At 50.6% G+C, this 27,489-nt stretch overlaps 1 protein-coding gene across 4 annotated transcripts; it reads left to right on the plus strand.

The window, feature by feature from the left end:
* Positions 1-629: 629 nt before the first annotated feature.
* Positions 630-27,213, plus strand: CETP (cholesteryl ester transfer protein). Of its 4 annotated transcripts, XM_007993409.3 has the most exons (16): positions 859-1,246; positions 2,156-2,270; positions 8,551-8,685; positions 8,776-8,846; positions 9,079-9,166; positions 10,199-10,268; positions 10,497-10,557; positions 12,822-12,913; positions 14,669-14,848; positions 15,940-15,990; positions 18,904-19,068; positions 24,548-24,615; positions 25,012-25,045; positions 25,530-25,602; positions 26,694-26,779; positions 26,960-27,213. In XM_007993409.3, exons 1-16 carry the CDS (start codon positions 1,051-1,053, stop codon positions 27,032-27,034), a joined length of 1,560 nt encoding a protein of 519 aa, XP_007991600.1. In that variant the 5' UTR covers positions 859-1,050; the 3' UTR covers positions 27,035-27,213. The 4 variants fall into 4 exon arrangements, 3 of the variants coding, with proteins under 3 accessions (XP_072871503.1, XP_007991602.1, XP_007991600.1); XR_497303.3 differs by lacking the exon at positions 25,530-25,602 and having other exon boundaries at positions 664-1,246; XM_073015402.1 differs by lacking the exons at positions 24,548-24,615; positions 26,960-27,213 and having other exon boundaries at positions 630-1,246; positions 26,694-26,782.
* The last annotated feature ends 276 nt before the right edge of the window (positions 27,214-27,489 follow it).

Below are 27,489 nucleotides of genomic sequence, written 5' to 3' on the forward strand. Positions count from 1 at the left end.
AGAGGCCTATGGGTACGAACCTGAGAGCTGGTGCCCAGGGGCAATCAGCTTCTGTCTCTGAGCCTTGGGAAACGGTGAGGGTCAGTCTGGCTCCCCACGTGGTTCTGGGCAGCTTTGGGCTTGGAGCAGGTGCAAACTTGGGACTAGGGCAGGACCTCCTGAGAGGCAACTGAGCAAGGCCATCCCAACTCATGTTTCCTTGGCCCTGCCTGGAGCACAGCATCCTGCCCACATCCCTGCAGCCTGGCTCCTTCCTAGGGGCTCTGAGGAGGCAGGGCTTGGCCATCTGGTCACAGTTGCTGCAGGGCAGTTCTTGGCCCCAGCTGTAGGTAAAGTACTGTATGTTGTAATTTTTTGAAAGATAACACATTCACATGACTCAGAATTCAAATGCCACAGACGTCCCCCCCGCTCCGTCCCTTTCCCCCAGATACCCTGTTTCTCCCAGAGGCAGCCAATGATCTCAGAGGCTGTGTACCCACCCAGAGTTATTTTATGCATATCAAGGAAAGTCTACATAGAAGACTCTTTCTGGGGTACCCAGATGCAGCATCAAATGCCATGGAATACTACAGTGAGGACATTATCCTTTCAAGCTTTCAAATCAGAGCAAGGGAAAGGTCCATGCTAGAGTTTCTCTAGCACTCTTGAAGCCTTCTCCCTTTTTCTACTGAGTTTTACTTTACATGCAACAACAGGCTTCAAGCTTGGGGTCATTGCCGGGCAACAGTATCTGGCAAGAATTCAATGTCTTTTTCTCATAGTCATTGTATTTCGGCCTCTATTTATGGCAACTGAGAGAGAAAGTTTATTCTTAGATATATTTAAGTAAAAAATAAATGAATTCATGGAAACCTATTAAGCAATTATCCAGATAACATAAGGGATGGCAAAAATGGTGCAGATGATTGAGGGGAGACAAGGAGAAGTTGGGGTGCTCTTGTTGAATGTCTGGCTCTGAACTCAAGAGGAGGCCACCGGGGCTGGGCAGGAAGGAGGTAAATCTCTGGGGCCAGGAAGACCCCGCTGCCAGGAAGAGCCTCATGTTCCATGGGGGCTGGGAGGACATATATATACAGGCTCCAGGCTGAACGGCTCGGGCCACTCATGCACGACTGCCTGATAACCATGCTGGCTGCTACCGTCCTGACCCTGGCCCTGCTGGGCAATGTCCACGCCTGCTCCAAAGGTACCTCACACAAGGCAGGCATTGTGTGCCGCATCACCAAGCCTGCCCTCCTGGTGTGTAAGTATCAGTGCATCTGTCTGCCCTGCCAGGGGTCTTTTCACAGACACCCACTATGCCAGGAGCCTCCCTGGTCTGAAGCCAGCTCTGAAGCTGGCTGCCACACTAGCCCAGAGAGAGGAGTGCCCTGGGAGGGAATGGGCTGAGTGGAGCTGTCCTCACCCTCTCCTGACCTCACCTTCAAGGTCAAGTTCTTTGGTGAGAAGGTCCTAGCTCGGTTGCAAATAGCCAGGTGTAGGGATTTCTGTTTGTCTGAGACCCAGAATCACTGGGGTTCAAGTTAAGGTTCAGATCTGAGCCAGGTTAGGGGGTTGAGTCAGGCGGTAAAGATTAGGAGGTTGGTGTATATTTGGTGTTGGGGGTCACTCTATGGCCAGAGTCAGGGGTTGCCATGAGCTCAGGTGACAGAGGCTCTGTCACTGACTGTTGTGTGACTTTGGCCAGCTCCCCTGCCCTCTCTGGGCCTCAGCCTCTTGCTCAATACAATAAGGGTATAGGGAGGCTAAATGATACAATTTCTAAACTAGAATATCGTCAAGTTCAAGAGCCAGGATTATAGACCCCCAGGACTACAGAGTGTCACAGCATCGTCTGGGTGAGGCTAAGGTTAGTGTGTGGCTGGGCTCAGGGCTGCCATTTGACTAGGATCATGGGGTTCCCATGTGTCAGCATCCAGAGGCTAGGGTATGATCAGGATCTCTAGCTGGGGTCAGGGTCAGAGCTGTCTGTGTCCCCTGGAATTGCCATCGACCTTAAACTGAGAGGGAGGCCCAGTCCAAACCCTCAGCTTTAAGGCCTGCTGGGGAGCCTTATCCCAGAGAGGCTGAGTCATGGCCAAGGCCGCTTGGGGGTGGGAGCAGGGGGTTTGGCACGGGCCTGCAGCCCCTCAGCCACTGCCCTCCCCTCTAGTGAACCAAGAGACTGCCAAGGTGATCCAGTCTGCCTTCCAGCGAGCCAACTACCCAAATATCACGGGCGAGAAGGCCATGATGCTCCTTGGCCAAGTCAAGTATGGGTTGCACAAGTGAGTTGGGCCTCGAATGTGACCAGGCTGGGGGTAGGGAGGAGGGAGGAACAGCCTGGGGCTTTCCCCCAGCCCACAGGGAGGAAGGTCAGTGGGTGAGGGGAGGGTGGGGGGGAACTCAGGTCTTTTCCCTTGATCTGGAACCAGAGCCTGACACCTCCCCTACCCCCACGCTCCATCCCCTGGTGACCTGGGGGATTTATTGGAGTGTATCAACCTCTCAGCCCCTCTAAGAGTCAGGCTTCACAGGGTCCTTTCCCACTGCCCTGGGATGATGGAGGTCTTATTTGGGGGTGAATACGAGGGGAGGGTAGAGAGATCTCAGCAAAATAGGTATTTTTTAGAAAAAATTTATAAGTGTTGTTTTCTTAGAGACAGAGGTCTTGCAATGGTGGCCAGGTTGGTCTTGAACTCTTAGCCTCAACCAATTCCTCACCCCAAGCCTAAAATGAGTATCTTGACTTTATTTGGGATGATGGTTAACAGCCAAGGGTCGGTTGTGGGCCAGGTGCTTTTACAAACAATATCTAATTTTATCATCACCTTTATCATACATTTGTTCTTTCTTTTTTTTTCATTTTTTGAGACAGAGTCTCCCTCTGTCACTTAGGCTGGAGTGCAGTGGCACAGTCTCAGCCCGTTGCAACCTCCGTCTCTGGGTTCAAGCAATTTTCATGCCTCAGCATCCAGAGTAGCTGGAATTACAGGCACACGCCACCACATCCGGGTAGTTTTTGTATTTTTAGTAGTGATGGGGTTTCACCATGTTGGCCAGACTGGTCTCCAACTCCTGACCTCAAGTGATCCGCCCACCTCAGTCTCCAGAAGTGCTGGGATTACAGGCGTGAGCCATGGTGCCCGGCCTATCTTAATCTTTATCATATATTTTATTTAGCCTCTTCTGTAAAAGAGGATAATGCCATCGCCCGGGTGGCCCTGCCCGGCTCTTTATCTATCTTAATCTTGATTGATTGATTGATTGATTGAGATGGAGTCTCTCTCTGTCACCCAGGATAGAGTGCAGTAGCGCGATCTCAGCTCACTGCAACCTCCACCTCCCGGGTTCAAGATATTCTCCTGCCTCAGCCTCCCTAGTAGTTGGGATTACAGGCGCCCGCCACCACGCCCGGCTAATTTTTGTATTTTTAGTAGGGACGGGGTTTCACCATGTTGACCTGATTATGAACTCCTGACCTCAAGTGATCTGCCCGCCTCGGCCTCCCAAAGTCCTGGGATTGCAGGCGTGAGCCACGGCGCCCGGCCTATCTTAATCTTTATCATATATTTTATTTAGCCTCTTCTCTAAAAGAGGATAATGCCATCGCCCGGATGGCCCTGCTTAACAAATACGGAAACAGGAGCTGATAGAGGTTTCGCAGCCTGGCGGAGCTCATGTGCAAACTCAGCTCAGTCTCAGGAACTCAGCCACCTTCCTGGCACCTCAGGCTGCCCTGGAGCCTGGGTCCCCGTCTGTGTGTCGGTCTGAGGCCCCAAGGGTGGGGCAGACATTGTTCAGGGACCTTGTCTTTGTCTTAAAGCCAATCTCCTCCTCCTCCCCAGCCCCGCTAAACATGCTCCCCAGTGGTGGTCTCTGCTACCGGCGCACATTGGGCCTGGAGTCTTGCTAAATGTTTCTGAGCCACCAGGGGGCGCCGGCGGTGCAGGGATGCCGCTTCGCCTTTTGCAGGAAGACTACTGCCGCTAGGGGGTGCTGTGGGGGCGTCCCAGGTCTCGCGCAGCCACGCCCTCTGTGCGACCTTGGGCTTCAGTTTAGGCTTCTGAAAAGAAGAGTAATGGGCAAGATCCAGTGGTTCACGCCTGTGATCCCAGCACTTTGGGAGGCCGAGGCAGGAGGATTACTTCAACCAGGGTTCAAGACCACCTGTCTCTATGAAAAATTTAAAAATTAGCTGGGTGTGATGTTGCGTGCCTACAGTCCCAGCTACTCAGGAGGCCAAGGTAGGAGGATCACTTGAGCCTGGGAGGTCAAGGCTGCGGTGAGCTATGATTGCGTCACTGCATTCCAGCCTGGGTGAGAGAGCAAGACTCTGTTGCTAAGAAATAAAAGAGGATAATGCTACCCTATGCCTATGTTGCAAGAGGTCAGACATGGCAAAAGCGTCTTGAGAAGTTAAAGAGATAGCACCCTTAATAAATTAGCAATAATTCAGTAAGACCAGACTGCCATAGACTAGATGTCACAGTCATTAATATATAACTGTTATCCCAAATATATATGGGTGGGGTAGAAAAAAATATGATTGGCCATAAATATGATTGGCCATGATTAACATTAGATGAAGCTGGATCATGGCTAAAATGAGAATTCTCCACTCTCTTCTCTCTAAAGGGAATAGAATAAGATAGAACAGAACAGACGGGGAAAGCCAGATATACGTGGATTCTCCTTGCTAGGCGCAGTGTGTCATAGTGGCTTATAATATGGGATTTGGAGTGGGATGGATCCAGGATCAAATTCCCTTCTGCTGAGGTTTTCTGAAGCCACATAAGCTGTCTGAGTCATTTCTGTCTCAGTTCACTGGGTACAGCAATAGTGACCACCTCGTGGGTAGCTGTGAGGATTAAATGAGGAAATGTGTGTAAACTCTCAGCACAGTACCTGCCACACAGCATGTGTTCGGAACGTGATGGCCGCTTCTATTGTGTCATATTCCATGTGCTCAAGCCGGGCCCTGGGAAGAGTTCAGCAAGGGTAGAGGGGTTTGAAAGTGAATGTGGCCCACTGGCCTCCCTGCCTGCAGTCTCTCCTCTCTGATGCTTGCTTCCTAAGGGCCTTCACTGAGCCCCACCTCTGACCAAGTCCCCGGCGACACAGATCCTCTGCTGGACCTACATTAAGACCCCAGGTCCAACACTTCTCCCACTGTGCAGCTCCACCTCTGCCCCCCGGTGCCTGGCTGAGGCCTCCTCCAAGCTGAGCCTCCTACTATCTTCCAAACTCCCACCCTCCATCCGGTGTCACCTCCTCTGGGAAGCCCTCTGTATCAGTTTCCTATTTTCTGCCGTAAAAAATCACTCCAAGTTTAGTGGCTTAAAATGACACAAGTTTATCATTTTACAGTTAAAAAGGCTAGAAGTCCACCATGGCACTCCCTGAGCCAAGATCAAGATGTTAGCAGAACCAGATTCCTTCTGGGGGCTATAGAGAAGAATTAATTCCCTCGCCTTCTCCAGCTTCTAGAGGCTTCCCCCATTCCTTGGCTTCCCTCCATCTCCTTTTATTTCGGGCGAGGGGGGGCTCCCTGCTCTGACTTTCTCATTTATGGTATTCCCCCCTGCTTTCCAGCAGCTGTGATTGTCCCAAATCCTGTCCTCTGGTTCTCTAGGCCAGAAAAACTATGATCTACCAGAGTTCAAGACCTTGAAAGGGCCTTTTCCCATTGTCTTTTCTCACAGTGCAAGCTGGAGCCCACCTTCGTGCTAGAATCTGTGAAAATGGGGAAACGCACCCTGCGCTGTTCTCTTCCTCCACCCGGCATCTCCCCTGCAGTCCAGCTGGGTTTTTCTGTTTGTTTGTTTGTGGGTTGTCTGTGGGTTTTTTGTTTGTTTGTTTTTAAGACAGAGTTGTGCACTTGTCGCCCAGGCTGGAGTGCAGTGGCACGATCGTGACTCACTGCAACCTCCGCCTCCTGGGTTCAAGCGATTCTCCTGTCTCAACCTCCCGAGCAGCTGGGACCACAGGCATATGTCACCATGCCCCACTTATTTTTTTTTTTTTTTTCATTTTTAGTACAGATGGGATTTCACCATGCTAGCCAGGCTGGTCTCGAATTCCTGACCTCAGATGATCCACCTGCCTCAGCCTCCCAAAGTGCTGGGATTACAGGCATGAGCCACTGCGCCTGGCCTAGTCTGACTATTTTCACTTACTCTCTAATGCCTCAGGTAGTGTTTATTGTATTCTGTGCAGAGGTCAAGAATTTAGTCATCAAAGGAGGTTAGTGTGTTAGGAGCTTATGTAGCTATTACCAGAAGAGACTCCACCCCTGGCACAGTGGCTCACACCTGTAATCCCAGCACTTTGGGAGGCCAAGGCGGGCAGATCACCTGAGGTCAGGAGTTCAAGACCAGCCTGGCCAACATGGTGAAACCCCATCTCCACTAAAAATACAAAATTAGCTGGCGTGGTGGTGCATGCTTGTAGTCCTAGCTACTCAGGAGGCTGAGGCAGGAGAATCACTGAACCCAGGAGGTGGAGACTGCAGTGAGCTGAGATTGCCCATTGCACTCCAGCCTGGGCGACAAGAGCAAAACTCTGTCTCAAAAAAAAAAAAAAAAAAAAAAAAGGCTGGGCATGGTGGCTCACACCTGTAACCCCAGTGCTTTGGGAGGCTGAGGTGGGGCAATCACCTGAGGTCAGGAGTTCAAGATCAGCCTGGCAACATGGTGAAACCCTGTCTCTACTAAAAGTACAAACATTAGCTGGGCGTGGTGGCGGGAGCCTGTAATTTCAGCTTCTAGAGAGGCTGAGGTAGGAGAATCACTTGAACCCAGGAGGCAGAGACTGCAGTGAGCCAAGATCGTGCCACTGCACTCCAGCCTGAGCAACAGAGTCAGACTCAGTCTCAAAAAAAAAAAAAAAAAAATTGGTATGAGGTTTAAATTTCTGTAGAACTGAAAGAGGATTGGAGATTGTAGTACGGTCTAATTCTAAATTAGAGCATTTAGAAGAATGTGGAGTCTGTTCAACATAGTGAGACCCCCATCTGCACCAAAAATACGAAAATTGGCCAGGCACTGTTGGTGCCTGCCTGTGGTCCCAGCTATTCCAGAGGCTGAGGCAGGAGGCTCGTTGGAATTCGAGGCTGCAGTGAGCTGTGATTACACAACTGCACTCTGGCCTGGGCAACAGAGAGCCACCCTGTCTCAAAAAACAAAACAAAAAAAAGAACAAACAAAAAAAAAGAAGAAGAAGAATTTGGAGCAATCTGGTTGTTTCCTATACTGTAAGTCTTTGCCAATCTATTTTTTAAAAAAATTATTTTTAATTTTTGTGAGTACATAGTAGGCATATATATTTATGGGGTACATGAGATGTTTTGATGTAGACATGCAACATTTTGTCTATTTTCTTGTTTTTTTTGGCGACAGAGTAAGACTCTGTCGTCTAGGCTGGAGTGTAATGGCGCGATCTCAGCTCACTGCAACCTCTGCCTCCTGGGTTCAAGCTATTCTCCTGCCTCAGCCTCCTGGGTAGCTGGGACTACAGACACCCATCATCATGCCTGTTTAATTTTTTTGTATTTTTGTGGTGACAAGATTTCACCATGTTGGCCAGGCTGGTCATGAACTCCTGACCTCAGATGATCTGCCCTCCTCGGCCTCCCAAAGTGATAGGATTACAGGCGTGAGCCACCACGCTGGCCTGCCAATCTATTTTTGATCTAACTTGACTTCTGCTAGTGTATCCATACTCTTCCGAATCAATTTTCACCCTTCCTCACATACCATTTACATTTCTAAGAATTTGTCCATTTCATTTCATCTAATTTATCTCATTTGTAGGCATACAGTTGTTCATAGTATTCTCTCATAATTCCTTTTATTTCTGTAAGATTGGTAATTATGGCCTCGCTTTTATTTCTGTTTTTAGTAATTTCAGTCTTTTTTTTTCTTGCCAGTCTAGCTAAAGGTTTGCTGATTTTATTGATCTTTTGGAAAAACCAACAATTGTTTTCACCGATTGTTGTTGTTTTTCTATTATCTCATTCGTAGGCACTAAGATCCTGATTACTTCCTTCCTTCTGCTAGCTTTGGGCTTAGTGTGCCCTTATTTTTCAAGTTCCTTAAGGTGGAAAGTTTGATTATTGACTTGAGATCTTTCTCTTTTCTAAAGACAGGCATTTCTAGATATAAATTTCCCCGTGAGCATGGTTCCCTCCATCTTCAGCCCAATAGGGTTGACTCTCTGGGCATTCTTCCCTGGTCACCCCTCCCCCACCTCTCCTCTTCTGCCTCCTCTTCCACTTTTCAGCAGCCTGTGATTACATTGGGACAACCCAGAAAATCTAGGATCATCTCCACACCTACCCCTAAGGTCCTTAACTTGACCATATTTGCATATGGGTAACATGAGTTGAGTGCGGTACCCAGGGTTTGACATGTTGGGTAACATATTTGCAGGTTCTGTGGATTAGGAGGCGGACGTTTTGGGGGCCATAATTCTATCTTCCACCCTCACTAAGGCAAAATTGGAGGCTCGCTCCTTGGGCTCCCTGGATGACCCCCAACATCCTTCCTCACTACCGTTCCTTCCCAGCATCCAAATCAGCCACTTGTCCATCGCCAGCAGCCGGGTGGAGCTGGTGGAAGCCAAGTCCATTGATGTCTCCATTCAGAACGTGTCTGTGGTCTTCAAGGGGACCCTGAAGTATGGCTACACCACTGCCTGGGGGTAAGCATTCCTGTCAGCTGATGCCTTATGCCCTGGCCCTCTCTGGGCTGGAGACCTAAATGAGAGTCCTGGGTCCTTGGCTCTTTCCAGGCTGGGCATTGACCAGTCCGTTGACTTCGAGATCGACTCTGCCATTGACCTCCAGATCAACACACAACTGAGTATGTGTACAGCATCCTCTGGGGAAGTGGGAGCCGGACTCCAGGGCTTGTCCTCAGCAGAGTGGGAGGTTATGCAGGTGGAGGGTTCTGGGGCCACCAAAGGAAGCCTGGCCTGGGAAGTTTGCAGGGTTGGGGAGCCAAGGGCTGGCCAAGCTCTTGGCTGGCCTGGGCAGCATGTGGATACCATCCAATAGTGGAGGCTCCCCTGAGGTCGTGTCGGGTCTCCCTGCAGCCTGTGACTCTGGTAGAGTGAGGACTGATGCCCCTGACTGCTACCTGTCTTTCCATAAGCTGCTCCTGCATCTCCAAGGGGAGCGAGAGTAAGTACACCGCCCTGTGGTCCCCATTCCTGCTCGTGCCCATCCTGTGAGCATGTCCACGACCCCCTCCAGGCTCAACCCCACACAGGGCACGCTTGTGGGTGGCCAAACCTGGGGGTAGCAATACCTTCAGTGGGGTCACTTCCTACCCCTTCCCATCAATACACCCTCAAAGGCTGGAAAACGCAATAACCAACAGCGAGTACCTAACAGCTACTAAGAACTTGCTGTGTGCAAAGCACTGTTCCAAGCCCTTTTCATGAATTAATTGATTTTGTCCTTAAAACCAACGCTAGGATAGAGATTCGGTTATCATCCCCTTTTTATATATGGGTAAACTGAGTCACAGAGCGGTTAGAAAGGGAAAGCTCGTATCTACAGAGTGCATCCTGCATCCCAAGGACCATACTAGCTCACAGATAAAACTCCAGCCAAGCTAAGTAACTTGCTGAGGACACACAGCTCACCACTGAGTGATGGGAGTAGGATTTGAACCCAGCATTCTCTGACCCCAGAAGCTGAGTTCCTAGACATTTTACTCTCCTGCTTCCCAGGGTGGGGCTTTTTGTCTTGGCCAACACCCTCTGTCAAGGAGCTGTGGGTAACCCCATTGCACAGAGGAAGATAACGAGGTTTGGAGACACCCTAGTCATATAACCAATGCCAAACCTGGAAGGCAGAAGGGAACTGGTAGGTAGGGTCTGGAGAGGAACCCTCTATTCAGGCCATTTTCTGCCTCTGGAGCAGATGGACACATGTGTGAATTTGGACTCCAGACATGTTCTCATGTATGTGACAGGTGTGAGCGTCACAGGAGCTGGGCCCCTCCCGAGGAATTCTGGGATGGTGCCACAGTTAATTCTTGGGTCTGAGGCTCCGCGTTCTCAGCTGCAAAATGGGGGTGATAATTCTTACTTCCTGAGCTACACAAGTCAGGGCCAGCAGAGCCCTGAATGGTGCCTGGTACACAGTAGGCGCTCCATGGATGCACAGGACTGGTCAGGGGCTTATTGTGGTGCTTGCTGCCCTCAGGCCCGGGTGGATCAAGCAGCTGTTCACAAACTTCATCTCCTTCACCCTGAAGCTGGTCCTGAAGGGACAGGTGAGTGGGGCTGGCTGACTCCCTGCGGTCCAGGGCCATGCCCAGGAGGCTGGAGTCCTTTCCTCCCTGCCCTTCCCTGAGAAAGTGCCACTCCCACCTTCCCCACGTGGCCAGTCTCCTGTGCCAGTTCCCAGCACTGCCACCAACACGCAGCTGGAAGGAGGCACTGCCTTGCCCCTCCTCTGGCCTCCTTTCCTCCCTGGAAAGCACCTGCTCTGTCTGCCCCAGATCTGCAAAGAGATCAACGTCATCTCCAACATCATGGCTGATTTTGTCCAGACAAGGGCTGGTGAGTGTGTTTCTGTCTGCATGCCTCAGAAGACAGCAGTGGGAGCCAGAAAGCCATCTGCTGCCCTACATGGCCTTGGGACCATCACTCCTCCTGTCTAGGTCCCATGGGCTCTGTCTGGCTCTGACACTTGATGATTAGTTACGGGCAGGCTTTGGCAAATCTCTGCCCCTTTGGGCTGCAGCCTCACAAGCTGTGTGACATTGGGCAAGTCACTTAATCTCTCTGAATCTCAGTCTCTTCATTGATAAAAATGGGGTGATAATAGCATCTACCCCACAAGGTGGCTGTGAGAATTGCATGGGAAAAAAATGTATGTAAAATAAGATAGTGCCTTGTACCTCATACCTGGCTCATTCTGAACCCTTATTATTATGACTGCTATTATCGTCACCCAACACCCTGAACCTTGCAGTCACCAACATTTCAAGTAGAGAAAACATCTGATGAAAGATAAGGAGGAAGAAAGAAAGCAGTGTGGAGATCAGGAACTCCCCGCCCTTCTGGGACCCTTCCCTCCCCTCCCATCAGGCCTCGGGTTAAGGGAGCCCTCCCACCAGGCTATGCAGTGTAGAACAAACTACTCAGGACCCAGTTTCATCCTCTGTCCCGTGGGGATGCCCCTGGTCATGGAGAGGAACGCCAGACAAGAGAAGAAGGTGGTCTGAGAAGTGGGAAGCACTGTCCTGTGCCAATCATAATAAGAGTAATAGCCATCGTTTGCTGAACGATGCCCTGAATGGTACCCTGCACACAGTGGACGCTCCATCATGCCTAGGACTACTGCATACCAAACACTTATATTAGCTATGGAATCCTCACAACCACCCGGTGAGGGAGGTACCGCTAACCCCCATTCCACTGAGGAGGAAATAGAAATTTCTGGAGATGAGAGGACCCCCTTCTCCCCACTAGGAAGTGGAAGCAGAATTTGAACCTTGGTCCTCCATAACTCTTAAGCCCCCGCTCCCAGCTATTGTGCTGTGCTGTAAGGCCTCCCGCTGTGCACCTCACCTGTGGAGAGGGAGGTGGCCAGCCTGCTCCTTATACCCTGGCACACAGTAGGTGCTCAGTAAACAGAGGCAGTGAGGGAACAGTGGAACTCCAGGTGAAGGGGTCCTCTGGGCCACTGTGGGGTATCAGGTGGGGAGGCTCCAGGCAGCCCCAGGCCCGTGGCAGGCATCCTAGGTTCCTGCCAAGGCACAGATGAGCAATGCAGGAACGGCTGAGCACAGTTCTGTCTCCTTGAGTGGCCAATCCCTTCCTCCCCTCCCCTCCCCTCCCCTCTACTCCTATGGGTGCATACACCTAGACTGGAACCTTGTCTGTCTCTCTGAGATCCCTATGCTGGTAGCTGTGCCATCAATGGGAATGCGGGTGGGCAAAGCTAACAGGAAGGGAGAGTGAGGTAGGAGTCTCTGGACTGACCCAGGCAGCCACAGAATTCAGAGGGGGCTGGGAGGTCGGAGGAGCTGTTTCATGGGGACGTGGCTCTTGATGCAGGTTTGAGGGAGGAGGAAGGGAGGGGGACTTATGCTCCCATCTGTGCTCCGTCCCTCACATTGGTTCTGCACCAGGGGTTGGAAACTCCAGCTAGTGGGCCAAATGTGTCTGGCTGCCTACTTTTGCAAATACAATTGTATTGGAATGGAGCCATGCCCACTGGCATGCGTATTGCCCGTGGTTGCTTTTGCATTACAGCGGCAGAGCAGATGATTGCAATGGAGACCACATACGCTGCAAAGCCTAAAATATTTACTATCTGGTTCTTTATAGAAAAAATCTGCTACCCACTGTTCTGGACTATAGAACTCAGGACAGACAGGTGATTAGGTCCAGGAGGACTCCAAGATTCTCCTGGAAGTAGATTGGGAAAAAAGATAATTAGATTGCTCACATGGCTGGGCACTCATCCACGTTTACACAGCCTAGCTCATTGGGGACGAGGACACGGACGCTGAGTGAGGTCAGGGCCCTATCCTGTCCTCTGCAGTACAGAGCAGAGCTGGGTTTCAGCCCAAGTCTTGGACTCGAAGTGCCATGCTCTGAACCAGCCTTTTAGAAGGGCTCTACCTACCCAGACAGACAGACTTGGGAAAAAAGAGCATGAAAAAGTGCCACACCCCTCCCCGCACACCCAAGTCCCACTTTATAGAGGGGAACACTGAGGCTGGAGGCTTGGGCAGCTGTGTGGATGCAGGGGAGCGGTGACTCAGGGCGGTTCCCCCATCCTAAGGCCCTGCCTTGATCTTTTCCTCCTGCAGCCAGTATCCTTTCAGATGGAGACATCGGGGTGGACATTTCCCTGACAGGTGATCCCATCATTACAGCCTCCTACCTGGAGTCCCATCACAAGGTAGGAGTTGAGGGAGGGTGGGACAGGGCCCAGCTTCCCCAGGGGAGTTGGTCCTTTCCTGTGCTCTGACAACCCCGTCCCCCAGCTTCAACCTTATGGCAGCCAAGAGTCCTGGGGCGCTCCTCTGCATTCCTGATGCTGTGAGGAGGGCAGGCCACAGTGACGTGCCCCCGACCCCTCTCTGCAGGCACCAGGGCTCCCCACTACAAGGATCCCAGCAAAGCACCAGCTTCTTCCTAGAGGACTTATTTGGCTTCTGTCATCCTCTACAGCAGTGGATTGTGGCCCCTCTGGGGGTACTGACAAAAGCTTTGGACCCTCTATTACTTAGGATATAGGTTCTACTGCTATAACAAAAATCCAAAATAATAGCTGCTTAAACACAATAGACATTTATTTCCCTCTGTTGCGGTCTGAACATCTGCAGTCCCGGGGGATCTGGAGGCTGCAGGGTGTCAGGCACGCAGGCCCCTTCCACTGGGTTCTCAGCCAGCCCCAGGTGCGGCCTCATCCCAGGGTCCTGGCTGGCTGGCCTGACCACCACACCCACTCTGCTCACAGCCCATTGGCCTGAACTTGATCGCAGGACCCCACTCTAGCTGCAAGGAAAGCTGAGGAATTTATTTCAGCTAAATATTGAGACCAGCTAAAAATTAAGTGGTACAGAATGGAGGGAGAGATGGGAGAAGATTTTAGGGCAGACTCAGCCATCTTTGTAACAGAGCCTCTCCCCGGAAAACTGAACAGAAGGATCATTTTGGAGGTTCATGGACACTCCTGAAGCCTGTTCACAACCCGTGGGCTGGATGATCTAGAGGGGCGGGGGACTGGGCAGCAGCTTGTTTTCCTGATTTTAGCCTCCAGGAGCTGATGGTCAATGGACTGCCCTCTGCAGGGGCAGGGCCGGTGGTCAGCTAGGGCGGGGTGGGAGCTGGGGGTCCATGGTCACCAGCTGTCCTGACCAATGTCGTTACTTGAATATAACCCTGTGAAGGCGGGAACCACATCTGTCTGGTTCACTTCCCACGGTGTTTGAGACATAGTGGGCACTCCAGAAGTATTTGTTGAATGAGTGAAAGCCCCGCTGGGGGAAACTGGGTGCAGCTCTTTCCTCTGTTTCCCCATCTGCACTCTGGGCACTCTGCACTCTGGGGCTCCATTGTATTGGAATGGAGCCATGCCCACTGGCATGCGTATTGCCCGTGGTTGCTTTTGCATTACAGCGGCAGAGCAGATGATTGCAACGGAGACCACATACGCTGCAAAGCCTAAAATATTTACTGTCTGGTTCTTTGTAGAAAAAATCTGCTACCCACTGTTCTGGACTATAGAACTCAGGACAGACAAGTGATTAAGTCCAGGAGGACTCCAAGATTCTCCTGGAAGTAGATTGGGAAAAAAGATAATTAGATTGCTCACATGGCTGGGCACTCATCCACGTTTACACAGCCTAGCTCATTGGAGACGAGGACACGGACGCTGAGTGAGGTCAGGGCCCTGCCCTGTCCTCTGCAGTACAGAGCAGAGCTGGGTTTCAGCCTAAGTCTTGGACTCGAAGTGCCATGCTCTGAACCAGCCTTCTAGAAGGGCTCTACCTACCCAGACAGACAGACTTGGGAAAAAAGAGCATGAAAAAGTGCCACACCCCTCCCCGCACACCCAGGTCCCACTCTGGGCTTCTCCCAATCTCCCTGAAGCTGGACCTGAGCCCAACAGGGACACACGGGGTCCAGCCAGCGTCCTGGCTTCCTCCAGGGTTATTTCATCTATAAGAATGTCTCGGAGGACTTCCCCCTCCCTACCTTCTCGCCCGCACTGCTGGGGGACTCCCGCATGCTGTACTTCTGGTTCTCCGAGCAAGTCTTCCACTCCCTGGCCAAGGTAGCTTTTCAAGATGGCCGCCTCACGCTCAGCCTGATGGGAGACGAGTTCAAGGTGAGTGGATGGGGCTGCTAGGAAATCCAGATGGCATGTGGTATATGTGTGTATGCACACGCATGGGGAGGAGGGAGGAAACTCGGAAACTCGCGGGTAGGCAAAAGAACTAGGGACCACCTAAGCTGGAGCAATGGCAGTAAAATCCAGTCTGGGTGCAGTGGCTCATGCCTGTAATCCCAAACCTTTGGGAGGCTGAGACAGGAGGGTCCCTAGAGGCCAGGAGTTCAAGACCAGTCTGGGCAATATAGGGAGACCCCTGACTCTACAAAAATAAAAATACATTTAAATATCAGCTGTGCACAGTGGTGCATACCTATAGTCCCAACTACTCAGGAGGCTGAGGTGGGAGGATCACTTGAGCCCAGGAGGTTGAGGCTGCAGTGAGCTATATTGGCGCCACTGTACTCCAGTGTGGGTGACAGAGTAGGACTCCACCTCAAAAAAATTAATGAAGTTCAGCATTTATTGGAGTCAACTATGTGTTGCCGGAGAGACAGATAGATAGACAGAGTGATCAATAGATTTAGGTGTAGATATAACTTGGCAGGTAGTAACTGTGCATTAAATATAAGATGATATTAGTCTTACATTTATTGTACAGTCATATTTGCTACACTTTGTCTCGTTGTACTCATCCTGTGAGATGAGTACTGTTACATCTGTTTTGCAAACAAAAAACCACAAAGCTCAGAGAAGGTAGGTGACTTACTGAAGATCACACAGCCTGTAAGAGGTGGCCCCAAAGCCTGTACTCTTCACCTATACTGTACTAGAAATGCTTAGGTCGTTTCCAGGGCATGCTTGTCATTGAACTCATGAGGAAACTGAGACCCACAGAGGGGAAGAGACCTGCGCAAGGTCACGCAGCCTGCGTGGGGCACAGTGGGGAGCAGAACTCAGGCCTCCAGCCGGGACAGGGGTTCCCTGCCCCACACCCCACCCGGAGCATCTCACATGTTGTCTGGGAGGTTGGGAGTTGCGTCTGAGGAGGGGTCCAGTCCTTGAAACTGCACTTGGTCCCTGCAAAGTTTTCTTCTGAGGAGTGGCCTTTACACCGTCCACCCGCCAACTTCCCCATCTCTTTTCAGGCAGTGCTGGAGACCTGGGGCTTCAACACCAACCAGGAAATCTTCCAGGAGGTAACTGCCCCTGCCCCTGTGTGGGGTTTATCTCACGTACCCCAATCCTGCTCTGGCTTCAAGAGCCCCCACACAGCCAATGACAACACCAATGACAACAATTATAACAGCAAACACAGTCCTTTGTAGGGTGTTTGGCATGGAGCGAAGCGCTTAGTGAGTGTGACTTCCTTCAGTGCTCACACCGACACTATGAGTGGGGCAGTCAGACCATCCCCGTTTTACACACAGGGAAACTTAGTGAATGGCAAGGCTGGGTTTGAGCCCAGCTCTACTGCCCCCAAAGATAATGCTCCATTCTCTGGTCTATTACCCAAGCATAGGGACTTGTAGGGGGCTGGAACCTCAGGATCAACTCCGGGCTCAGAGGGCCCCAGCAATAAGTGACTTGATTACTCCGGATCCCAAAGCTGACTTCAGGCAAGCTCCTTGCGGGTCGCAGCCTCTTCTTGCTATGCCCAGTGGCAATGATGTTCATAATCCCACTCCTCAATGCAGGGTTCCACTAAGAACCCATGATCTCCTACCTCAAATGGACCTCATGCTTTCTGAATAAGCCCCTCTCAGCTTTCTGGTTACCTCACTCCCCACCCACTGCAATGACTTCTTCAGGCCTTCCCTGCCTTCCTCAGATCTCCAGCTGCCCCTTCCTGTCTACCTTCCACTTCCCTCTCCTCACACAACCTACTTCCCAAGAGTTGAGCATGGCCACTAACAGAACTTCCCCCGCATGTCTCCGCTCCCAGTCCTACCCACTCACCCACACCTGCGCCTTCCTGTGGCCCTTCTCCTGTTCTAACAGAGGATGGCCCGTCTTCCCTTCTGAACTCAGACCGTCCAGCCTTCCCTGGCTCTGTGATGTCTCTCTCCCTGCACATACGAAACTCACAATATTGGGCAGGTCCCGATCGGGTCTTCTCCCTCAGCCTCTTGTCTGAGTCCTGTTCCTTTGATGTCCTATCTCTAGTCTTTTCAGTTCTCGCTGTCTCTACCTCCTCCCCAGGCCAGGCTACCATTATCTCTAGTGGGGACCCATTTGTAGCTCCTGGTGGGTCTCCCTGTGTCCTGATACCCTCCTACAATCTGTTCCCCACAGCAGTCAGAAAACTCTTTTCAAGAAATAAAACTGATCATTCACCTGCCTGCTTAAAGCTGGTGTAGGATACAGGCTAAGTGCTCTGCCACGGCCCCCAGGATCCTGCATTTTCTCATCTTGTCTACCTCTCCATCTAGTTGTATCCCACCCAGTGTAACTGTTCAGTTTAAGAGTTGACGACATCTTTCATCAGCTCTGGAAATTTCTTTTCTTTCTTTCTTTTTTTCTTGAGATAGTCTTGCTCTGTAGCCCAGGCTGCAGTGCAGTGGCACAATCTCAGCTCATTGCACCTCCACCTCGTGGATTCAAGCGATTCTCCTGTCTCAGCACTGAAATTACAGGCGTGAGCCATAGCACCTGGCCCATCAGCTCTGGAAATTTATTCGTCACTTTCTTTTCCATGATTGCCCCATCCCTATTTTCTCCATTTCTACCTCTTCATATTTCCGTGAGACACACACCGGGCCATCTCATTCCGTTTTCCGTGTCTCTTACTTGCTCTGTCATGTTTTCCATCTCTTTTATCTCTACGCTAAATTCTGGATGATTTCTTCAAGTATCTTTTTAGTTCATTAATTCTTTTTACAGCTGTGTCTTATTTGTTTACTTACCGACTGAGATTTTCATTTTATTTTATTTTATTTTATTTTATTTATTTTTGAGACAGAGTCTCGCTCTTGTTCCCCAGGCTGGAGTGCAGTGGCACAATCTCAGCTCACTGGAACCTACATCTCCTGGGTTCAAGTAATTCTCATGCCTCAGCCTCCCGAGTAGCTGGGATTACAGGTGCACACCACCGTGCCTGGCTCATTTTTTTGTATTTTTAGTAGAGACGGGGTTTCACCATGTTGGCCAGGCTGGTCTTGACCTCCAGACCTCAAATGATCCTCCTGCCTCAGCCTCCCAAAGTGCTGGGATTACAGGTGTGAGCCCCTGCACCCTGCCGCCCCTTTCTTTCTTTTGAGCTCAGCTATGTATTTAATGAAACCTTTTCTTGTGTATCCAGTGGTTCGGTGGTTTCTTGGGGCATGTGGTCTCCTTGAGCCCAGTCCCACAGGCTGTAATCGAAGGTCCTCAGGCCACACTCCCCAGCCCCTGCCTGCGCATTCCTTATCTTGGCCATGCTCCTTCCACAGGGCTCTTGTCCACTGTCCCCTCTGCCAGAATGGTTTGCACTCCCCCATCCCATCTGCTCCTCCTCCTGCCCCCTCAGGGATGGCCTCTCCCACCTCACTGACTAGGTCAGATCCCCTTGTACCACAGCCTGGTGTGTCTCTCCTTTAAATATTCCTCAGATGCAGTTTTATCTTCTGTTCTGGGATGCCCTGGAAAATGCTGGGCTCCTGCAGATACGGCCCGCAGCTCCTGCACTCTCTGCTCTATCCCCACCCCTAGCCCAGCTGTTACAGCAGCTTCCCTCGGAGGGTTACCATGCAGCGTGTCCTGTTCTAATATCTTTCCACAGATTATCTCATTTCATCCTTAGGACAACCCTATGAAGTAGGATCTATGATTATCCCCATTTTACAGATGAGGAAAGTGAGGCTGGGAAGGCTAAGTGAAGGCATCCTCAGCACATCCTGAGAGAGGAGTTCAGGGTAGGAATAGCCTCACTAGCACACAGATGAGAAACTGAAGCCCAGAGAGGACGAGAGTCCTAATTTGCACAGCCTGGGGCCCAGGTACTACCCCAGGCTGCCTCCTTTTCCCCAGCCCTGGGGCCCCAAGCCAGCTTTGTCCTTCCCATTTCTGAGGGCAAGGACTGCTGCTGCCCTGATGGGCCCCCATCCTGGCCATGGGACCCCTGTCTTTCGCAGGTTGTCGGCGGCTTCCCCAGCCAGGCCCAAGTCACCGTCCACTGCCTCAAGATGCCCAAGATCTCCTGCCAAAACAAGGGAGTCGTGGTCAATTCTTCAGTGATGGTGAAATTCCTCTTTCCACGCCCAGACCAGCAACATTCTGTAGCTTACACATTTGAAGAGGTGAGGCGGGTGCAGGGAGAGTGGTGGTGGGGTAACCTGGCTCACAGATGGGCAGGGGCCTGGGGACCTCTGAAGCCTCCAGATCCTTCTCACCACCTCTGCCGGCACTGGTTGTCTCTTGCACTTGGCTCCTTAACAATCAAAATCACATCATGCAAGTAACGAGGGGTGCACACGTGGCTTCCACAGCTTAGGTAATATTTTCTCTCTTTTCTTGTTTTTATTTTTTTAGAGACAGGGTCTCACTCTGTCACCCAGGCTGGAGTGTAGTGACACAATCATAGCTCACTGCACCCTCGAATCCTGGGCTCAAGTGACCCTCCCAGCTCAGCCCTCCTGAGTAGCTGGGACCACAGGCAAACACCACCACACCCAGCTAATTAAAAAAAAAGAAAAAATTCCTTAGAGGCAGGGTCTTGTTATGTTGTCCAGGCTATTCTCAAACTCCCAGCCTCAAGTGATTCTCCTGCCTCAGCCTCCTAAGTTGGTGGCATGAGCTACCATGCCAAGCATATTTTTTTCATTCTTATTTTTATTATTTATTTATTTATTTATTTATTTATGTATTTATTTATTTGAGACAGAGTCTCACTCTGTTGCCCAGGCTGGAGTGAAGTGGCACAATCTCGGCTCACTACAACCTCTGCCTCCCAGGTTCCAGTGATTCTCATGCCTCAGCCTCCCAGGTAGCTGGGATTACAGGCATGTGCTACCATGCCCGGATAATTTTTTGTATTTTTTAGTAGAGACAGGGTTTCGCTATGTGGGCCCAGCTGGTCTGAAACTCCTGGTTTCAAGTGATCTGCCCACCTCGGCCTCCCAAAGTGCTGGGATTACAGGCGTGAGCCACGGCGCCCGGCCAATATTTTCCTTCTTAAGCTGAGCAGTGGACAATGGTGTTTGTTACCCAAGTCCACAACCCTCCATCCATTAGGGCCACATGGGTTTCCAAATTCAGAACTTCTGTGAATTTGTAAAAGTAGTATAGTGTATAGACACTGGATATATTACGGAACACCCCAATTGGGTGTGGGGTGGCACCCCACAATCAATTCTCCTCAAATGCCTCAATTGGCATTTCTCCTCATATGAAGCAATACTACAGATAGCTTCCTAGACAATGGCCAGGTTTTGCCAACAAACTTAAGAAAAAACTTGTAGTTTTCAAATCCTGTTTGATTTTATCATTGCAAATAAGGAATTAAGGATCAGTATTATCTTTAAGGCCTCTTAGAATATCTTCAATTTTTTTTTTTTTTTTTTTTTTTTTTTGAGACAGACTCTCAGGCTGGAGTGCAGTGGTGCAATCTCAGCTCACTGCAACCTCCACCTTCCCGGTTCAAGCGATTCTTATGCCTCAGCCTCCGCAGTAGCTAGCTGGGACTACAGGCGCATGTCACCACACCCAGCTAATTTTTAGTAGAGGCAGGGTTTCACCATGTTGGCCAGGCCAGTCTCAAACTCCTGACCTCCAGTGATTGACACGCCTCAGCCTCCCAAAGTGCTGGGATTACAGGCACGAGCCACTGTGCCTGGTCAATATTTCTTAATACATTCAGAATTAAAGACAAGAACAATGCAAGCACATTGTGGAAAATATTAGAAAAATAGAAAGAAGGAAACCACTGTCACCATAACCCCCTTCTCCAGGGGCCTTCGATGTGGTTACTGGGCGCATTTCCTTCTGGTGCTTTATTATTTTTAAATAAACTTTTTATTTTGGAGTAACTTTAGATTTGCATAAAAGTTGCAAAATACAGAGTGTTCCCATATGCCCCCCACCCACTACCCCCTTTGTTCACATCTTACATAACCACGCTACATTGTCATAGCGGAGACATCAACATTGGTGCACGACTGTTAACCAAACTCTAAACTTTATTTGAAACTCCCCAGTTTTTCCACTGAGATCTTTTTCTTTTCCAAGATCTGATCCAGGATAGCACATTGTATTTAGCCGTTCTTTTTTGTTGTTGTTTGTTTGTTTCTGCCCAGGCTGGAGTGCAGCAGTACTCACTCTAGCCTTGATCTCCCTAGCTCAGGTGATCCTCCCACCTCAGCTTCCCGACTAGAGATGTGTACCTCCACGTATTTTTTTTTGTAGAGACAGGGTTTTGCCACATTGCCCAAGCTGGTCTTGAATCCCTGGGCTCAAGCGATCCACCCAACTTGGCCTCCCAAAGTGTTGGGATTACAGGCATGAGCCACTGTGCCCAGTTTCTTTAGCCTTTTAAATATCTCTTTAATTTTTGTATTATTTTCCTTTTTGTTTTTCTGTTTTATTCCTTTTGGCTTTCTCATGTGGATGGATATGTATTATTTTATTTACTTTTTTGTTGTTGTTAAGAATCTGAAACATTGAGCATTTGTTAAAAAAGAATTATTCGGCCGGGCACGGTGGCTCACGCCTGTAATCCCAGCACTTTGGGAGGCCGAGGTGGGTGGATCACATGGTCGGGAGTTCAAGACCAGCCTGGCCAATATGGTGAAATCCCATCTCTACTAAAAATACAAAAATTAACGGGGCATGGTGGTGCACACTTCTAGTCCCAGCTACTTGGGAGGCTGAGGCAGAGGAATCGCTTGAACCTGGGAGGCGGAGGTTGCAGTGAGCCAAGATCATGCCACTGCACTCCAGCCTAGGCGACAGAGCAAGGATCCGTCTCAAAAAAAAAAAAAAAAAAAAAAAGAAAAGAAAAAGAAAAAATTATTCATGTTAAAGCATGGTAAGAGAGACCATTTGGGACTCTCATGACAGGTATAGGAACCACTACGGCAGGGCTTACAGTAGTGGAAGAGCTTGGCCTCAACTTCAAACATGAGCAAGTGAGAATTTATAACCACAGAGCAGGATGGGATCAGGGATGGAAAATTACTAAGAGAAAACATCAGAGCTAAGGGGGATTCTGGCTAAAACCAACCTAACAGGATTCCAGCTGAAGACAGGGTGATCAGACAACATCTAGCGGGAGGTGGAGGTAGAGGAATCTGATCAGATTTCAAGGGTGATCACATATCGAGAATAGGGGGTTCTTGCCAAATTGACTTAGCCGGGTTCTTTGGCTAAAACTGGATTTTTTTTTTTTTTTTTTTTTCTTGAGACAGAGTCTCACTCTGTCACCCAGGCTGGAGTGCTCCGCTCACTGCAACCTCTGCTTCCCAGGTTTAAGCAATTCTCCTGCCTCAGCCTCCCAAGTAGTTGGGACTATAAGCACGTGCTACCACACCCGGCAAATTTTTGTATTTTTGGCAGAAACGGGGTCTCACTATGTTGGCCAGGCTGGTCTCGAACTCCTGACCTCATGATCCACCCACCTGGCCTCCCAAAGTGCTGGGATTACAGGTGTGAGCCACCGTGCCTAGCCTACTGGATTTTATAAGAAGTGTGCAGATGGTCCTAGGGGAAGGTTCAGGGGCCTGACTGAAATTAGTCTTTAAAACTATAACAAATACCTGTTAGCCCCCTACTCACCCAAACTCATCCCCCCTTCCTGGAATGTCCTGTTTCATTGCAAAGCACTTCATTCCCCCTCCCCCAACTTTCCTAGGAGTCTGCCCTTGTTCCTGCCTCCTGAAGACCTCTCCTTTGGCTTTTGAGTCTGGCTGTGTACAGAAAGGATTTTTAGAAATCTGTGTTCACTAGGACGTGTGTGTGTGTTGGAGTTGAAGGGAGTGCTTCCAGAAGGGAGTTTTGATTGGATCTCAGGGGCAGGGAGAAAGCCATGGGAAGGTGCCGTGGCCCAGGGAAAAACACAAATATGGCCAGGGGAGGGGAATCCCAGTGTGGCCAGGGACAAGGGCTGTTTTGGGGTGAAGGCTAGGAGGTACATTGAGACTATCTCATGGAGGTTTAAAGACCAGAAGGAGAAATTAAAAGCCACAGAGGCTTTGGGATTAGGGGAGGGAAGAGATGACATGGCTGGTGCTGGTGAAGGACTGTGGGATTGGGGAGGCATCAAACTGAGCCCTGGCTAAAGTGACAGAAAGCAGGAACAGCCTCCAAACCTCAGCTGCGCCCACCGCTTCACTGCAGAGGGCGCTCCAGAGGCCTAGAACCAATGGGACACTTGTTCAAGGCCATACATCACATTCAGACCTGAGCCAGTAGTTTCTGCACCCCCAGCACATTCATTCATTCATTCATTCATTTTCTTTCTTTCTATTTTTTTTTTTTTTTTTTTTTTGAGACAAAGTCTAGCTCTGTCACCAGGCTGGAGTGCAGTGGCGTGAACTCGGCTCACTGGCAACCTCCACCTCCTGGGTTCCAGCGATTCTCCTGTGTCAGCCTCCCAAGTAGCTGGGATTACGGGCACGTGCCGCCACACCCAGCTAATTTTTGTGTTTTTGGTAGAGACAGGGTTTCACCATGTTGACCAGGATGGTCTTGATCTCCTGACCTCATGATCTGCCCACCTCGGCCTCCCAAAGTGCTGGGATTACAGGCATGAGCCACCGTGCCCGGCCTCATTCATTTTCAACAATCTGTTGAGGTTTTACTGTGAGCCGGGACCATATGGTTCCTGATCTCATGAAACTTACAGTCGAATGGGAAGAAAGGGACAATAACTAGACAAACAAAAGACTATATAACTACTAATTGTGCCCAGTGCTATGAAATCAAAAATGGGTGGTCAGCAGATTACTGCACAGACTTCTGGACCCACCCCTAGGGTTTCAGGTTTGATGGGTCTGTGGTGGGGCCTGAGAGCCTGCCTTTCCCACACGTTCCCTTCTGCGTGGTGAGAACGATGCTGGTTAAGGGACCACATTTGGAGTAGCACCGCCAGTGGAGGAAGCCTCACCTCACTTTAATGATGGTTTCACTTGGGAGGTGGAGGGAGTGAGGTATGCGGGAAAGCCCAGGTCCGTGATTTCTGACCAAACAGGAAGAAACTATTGGGGATGTGGATAAGTCAGAAACCAGGAGAGAAAGTGCCCACGTGGGCCGGGCGCAGTGGTTCAAGCCTGTAATCCCACCACTTTGGGAGGCTGAGGCAGGTGGATCACTTGAGGTCAGGAGTTCAAGACCAGTCTGGCCAAATGGTGAAACCCCGTCTCTACTAAAAATACAAAAATTAGCCAGGCGTGGTGGCGCACACCTGTAATCCTAGCTGCTTGGGAGGCTGAGGCAGGAGAATCACTTGAACCTGGGATGTGGAGGTTGCAATGAATTGAGATTGTGCCACTGCCCTCCAGCCTAGGCGACAGAGCGAGAGTCTGTCTCAAAAACAAACAAAACAAAACAAAACAAAACAAAACAAAAAGAAAAAGGAAATGACTTCTCAGGTCCTAACCCCAAAGCCACAGGTGCTGGGGAACTTTCCTCGGTTTTCAGAAGAGCAGTAGCTAAGCCTGGTTCCCGTGTCACCCATGCCTTTCCGGTCCCTCAGTGGAAAGAATCAAGGGCCCTGAGCTAGAAGGGTTGCTCTCTGCTTCGGGAAGAGCCTAAGCTCACAGCAAATTTGGTTTCTCTCCCCAGGATATCATGACTACCGTCCAGGCCTCCTATTCTAAGAAAAAGCTCTTCTTAAGCCTCTTGGATTTCCAGTATGTGCCGCAGAGAAGAGAGGGGCTGGTCGACTCCGCAAACCTCTCCCTGGTCCCTTGGAGTCAGGCACAGCATAGGGTGTTGGTGGGGAAATGTGGCTCCTTCCCCTTGAGGCATGTGGCCTGACTGCAGGGAGATAAGACCCTACCTAGACAGAATCTTCATTGGGAAGAAGGGGCACCAGGAGGAATGGAGGGAGGGCCTAGCAGGAGGAGAGCACTGCCCAAGTGAAGGCCTGGCAAATCTCAAGAGAATAGCAAATCTCAAGAGCTGCCCCAAAGGGCCTGAGCTATGAGACAGACGCACTGGCTGTTATTCTTAGAGTTTCTTTCCCAGGAGATGTTACAGGAGGGGGCCCAATGGTGGGTCAAATTCTCATCTATTTTCTATTTCAGGATTACACCAAAGACTGTTTCCAACTTGACCGAGGTAGGTGGTCTTGGATAGACTGGGGGAAATAAGTCCTGTGGGACCTCCTGCCTTAAAGAAAGCAGGCAGAGGGCCCTAAAGGAAATCAGGCAACCAGACCAAAAGAATCTGGACCAGATGGTCCATGCTGTGTCTCTTGTGACCCTTCTTCTCCCTGCCATGTCTTTTGGGAGAGCCCTTGTTTTGCAAAAATGAGAGCGTGGTGGTATGGATTGGGGTTTAGGCAGAAGAGTACTGGCCAAGCAGCCCCTCCCTGGACCTCAATTTTCCCTCTGTGGAATGGGCTAGCAATCCTGGGCCTCCCCAGGGTGAAGGAAAGCCCACTCAGGAGGGGCACCGTCTGGGGCAGGAAGAGGGAGTGGGTTGGATGTACTGTTTTCACGGATGGGCATGTGGATGAATGCTCGTCTAGGCCGTGTAGCATCTGCCCTGCGGGTCATTTCCATGCTCCAGGGAGCACTCACTATGGGCCTCTGATTGGCAGAGCAGCTCCGAGTCCGTCCAGAGCTTCCTGCAGTCAATGATCACCACTGTGGGCATCCCTGAGGTCATGTCTCGTAAGTGTGGGCTGGAGGGGAAACCGGGTGCCGAGCCTGACAGTTTCCCATTTCACCTTGTGGGCCCTTCCCAGGCAGAGCTCCAGGTGCCCCTCTTCCCAGTCATTGATACTTAGCAGTCTGGGCCCCCTTCCTTCTCCCTACTGGTGTCATTGCACGCCAATGACTCGGCCAGATGCACAGAACCCTGTTCTTGGTTTACCTGCAGAATATTATCTCTGCCACCCCGTGGGATGGTTCAACCCACTTTCAGGATGCAGGTCTCCTAATAGCAACCTGATATAGCAGAAAGAGCCCTGGGCTGGGAGGCTGAGACCTAGTTCTAGCCCAGTCCTGAACCTCAGTTTCCCTTTCTGTAAAACAAGAATGTTGAACTTGATGACTCCCAATTTTCCTTTTGACCTTGAAATGGTAGAATATTTATCCCTCTGAGGTGACTCGAATGGTAGATTCTCAGACACCATAGCACGCATGTGCTGGGGATAATTTGGACAAGGCTCTGCTGAGAGCTTTCTGCTCTGTTCCCCACAGAGTATGCTGAGCTGACTATGCCTTCCTTTTGAATATCTGCTTGTCCACATGGCTTAGGTAGCAGAGGAAGGGCGTGGAAACTGGAATGATCCTAGTGGTGTGTCTTGGCATCTCTTGGCCTCATTTTCCCCCATCTGAACCACGAAGCTAAAGCTAGGGGGTGCAGATTAAATGGTTCCTACAACTACTTACAAGGAGACCACTCTGTGTGGTTGCAAAGAACACCTTGAGAAGCTGTGTGGGAAAGCGTCCTTCCTAGCAGGGTAGGTAGATTCAGCTAACTGCAGGTCATGTGGCCATTGTGAATGGGTTGTGAGCTCAAATTCGGGACAGAGGGAATTTTTTTTTGGCAGTAGAGTGGCAAGCCCTACCACCAGGCCAACTCTGCTCTTCCTCCTCCTCAAAAGCACTTGCCCACTCTTCTAAGTCAAATTGAAACACATGTTTACAGAATATTGGTCCAAAGGGGTCTCAGCATCTCCCACTGCCCAGGGTGGCAGAGCCTCAGGCCAGCCTTGCTCCCCAAGAAGAGCTGACTGGGGTTCTGTCCCCTGCCCCAGGGCTTGAGGCTGTGTTTACAGCCCTCATGAACAGCAAAGGCCTGAGCCTCTTCGACATCATCAACCCTGAGATTATCACTCGAGATGTGAGTACAAAGAGCCCCTCACCAGTCCCTGTTCCTGGGGAGGGAGGCCCAGACAGGATTCCCAGGGTGACTGGGGGCTGTTGGGGAGACAGGCAGAGGGGACTTCACCAGCTTGGCTCCCTTCTGGTGGCCTGGGAGTCAGCCCAGCCTGCCCCTCTCTCCTCCCGCCCCTCCCTCCAGGGCTTCCTGCTGCTACAGATGGACTTCGGCTTCCCTGAGCACCTGCTGGTGGATTTCCTCCAGAGCTTGAGCTAGAAGTCTCCAAGGACGTCAGGATGGGGCTTGAACCAGAAAGCAAGCACCAGGCTCACAGCTGGAACCCTGGTGTCTCCTCCAGCGTGGTGGAAGTTGGGTTAGGAGTACAGAGATGGGGATTGGCTCCCAACTCCTCCCTGTCCTAAAGGCCCACTGGCATTAAAATGCTGTATCCAAGAGCTGGAGAGTCCTTCTTCTGTGGCTGATGGGTAGAGGGAGGGGGAAGGGATGTGTATCACCAGCGCCGTCCTCCTCCTTTCAGCCCTTCCAAGGCAGCTGCCCTCAAACCCTCCAAGCTCCATGGTGCCTGGAGGAAGAAATCTGAACCTCTCTCCTTGGGACTCAGGGTCCTTCCTGATCAGGTCCCTGGATACCTTCCAAATTTATCTCCTTTAACCCAGCACTCTCCTTGTCTGACCAGCTTCCTGCAGGAGCTGTCACACACTCTGTGTCCC

This window comes from Chlorocebus sabaeus, chromosome 5 (genome assembly GCF_047675955.1).
Source record: "Chlorocebus sabaeus isolate Y175 chromosome 5, mChlSab1.0.hap1, whole genome shotgun sequence".
NCBI classification, from domain to species: domain Eukaryota; kingdom Metazoa; phylum Chordata; class Mammalia; order Primates; family Cercopithecidae; genus Chlorocebus; species Chlorocebus sabaeus.

Coding starts and splice junctions, on each gene's coding strand:
- CETP (XM_007993409.3), top strand. CDS start 1,051: ATGGGGGCTGGGAGGACATATATATACAGGCTCCAGGCTGAACGGCTC. Junction 9,167..10,198: donor CATCTCCAAGGGGAGCGAGA/GTAAGTACACCG, acceptor TGCTGCCCTCAG/GCCCGGGTGGATCAAGCAGC. Junction 12,914..14,668: donor ACCTGGAGTCCCATCACAAG/GTAGGAGTTGAG, acceptor GGCTTCCTCCAG/GGTTATTTCATCTATAAGAA.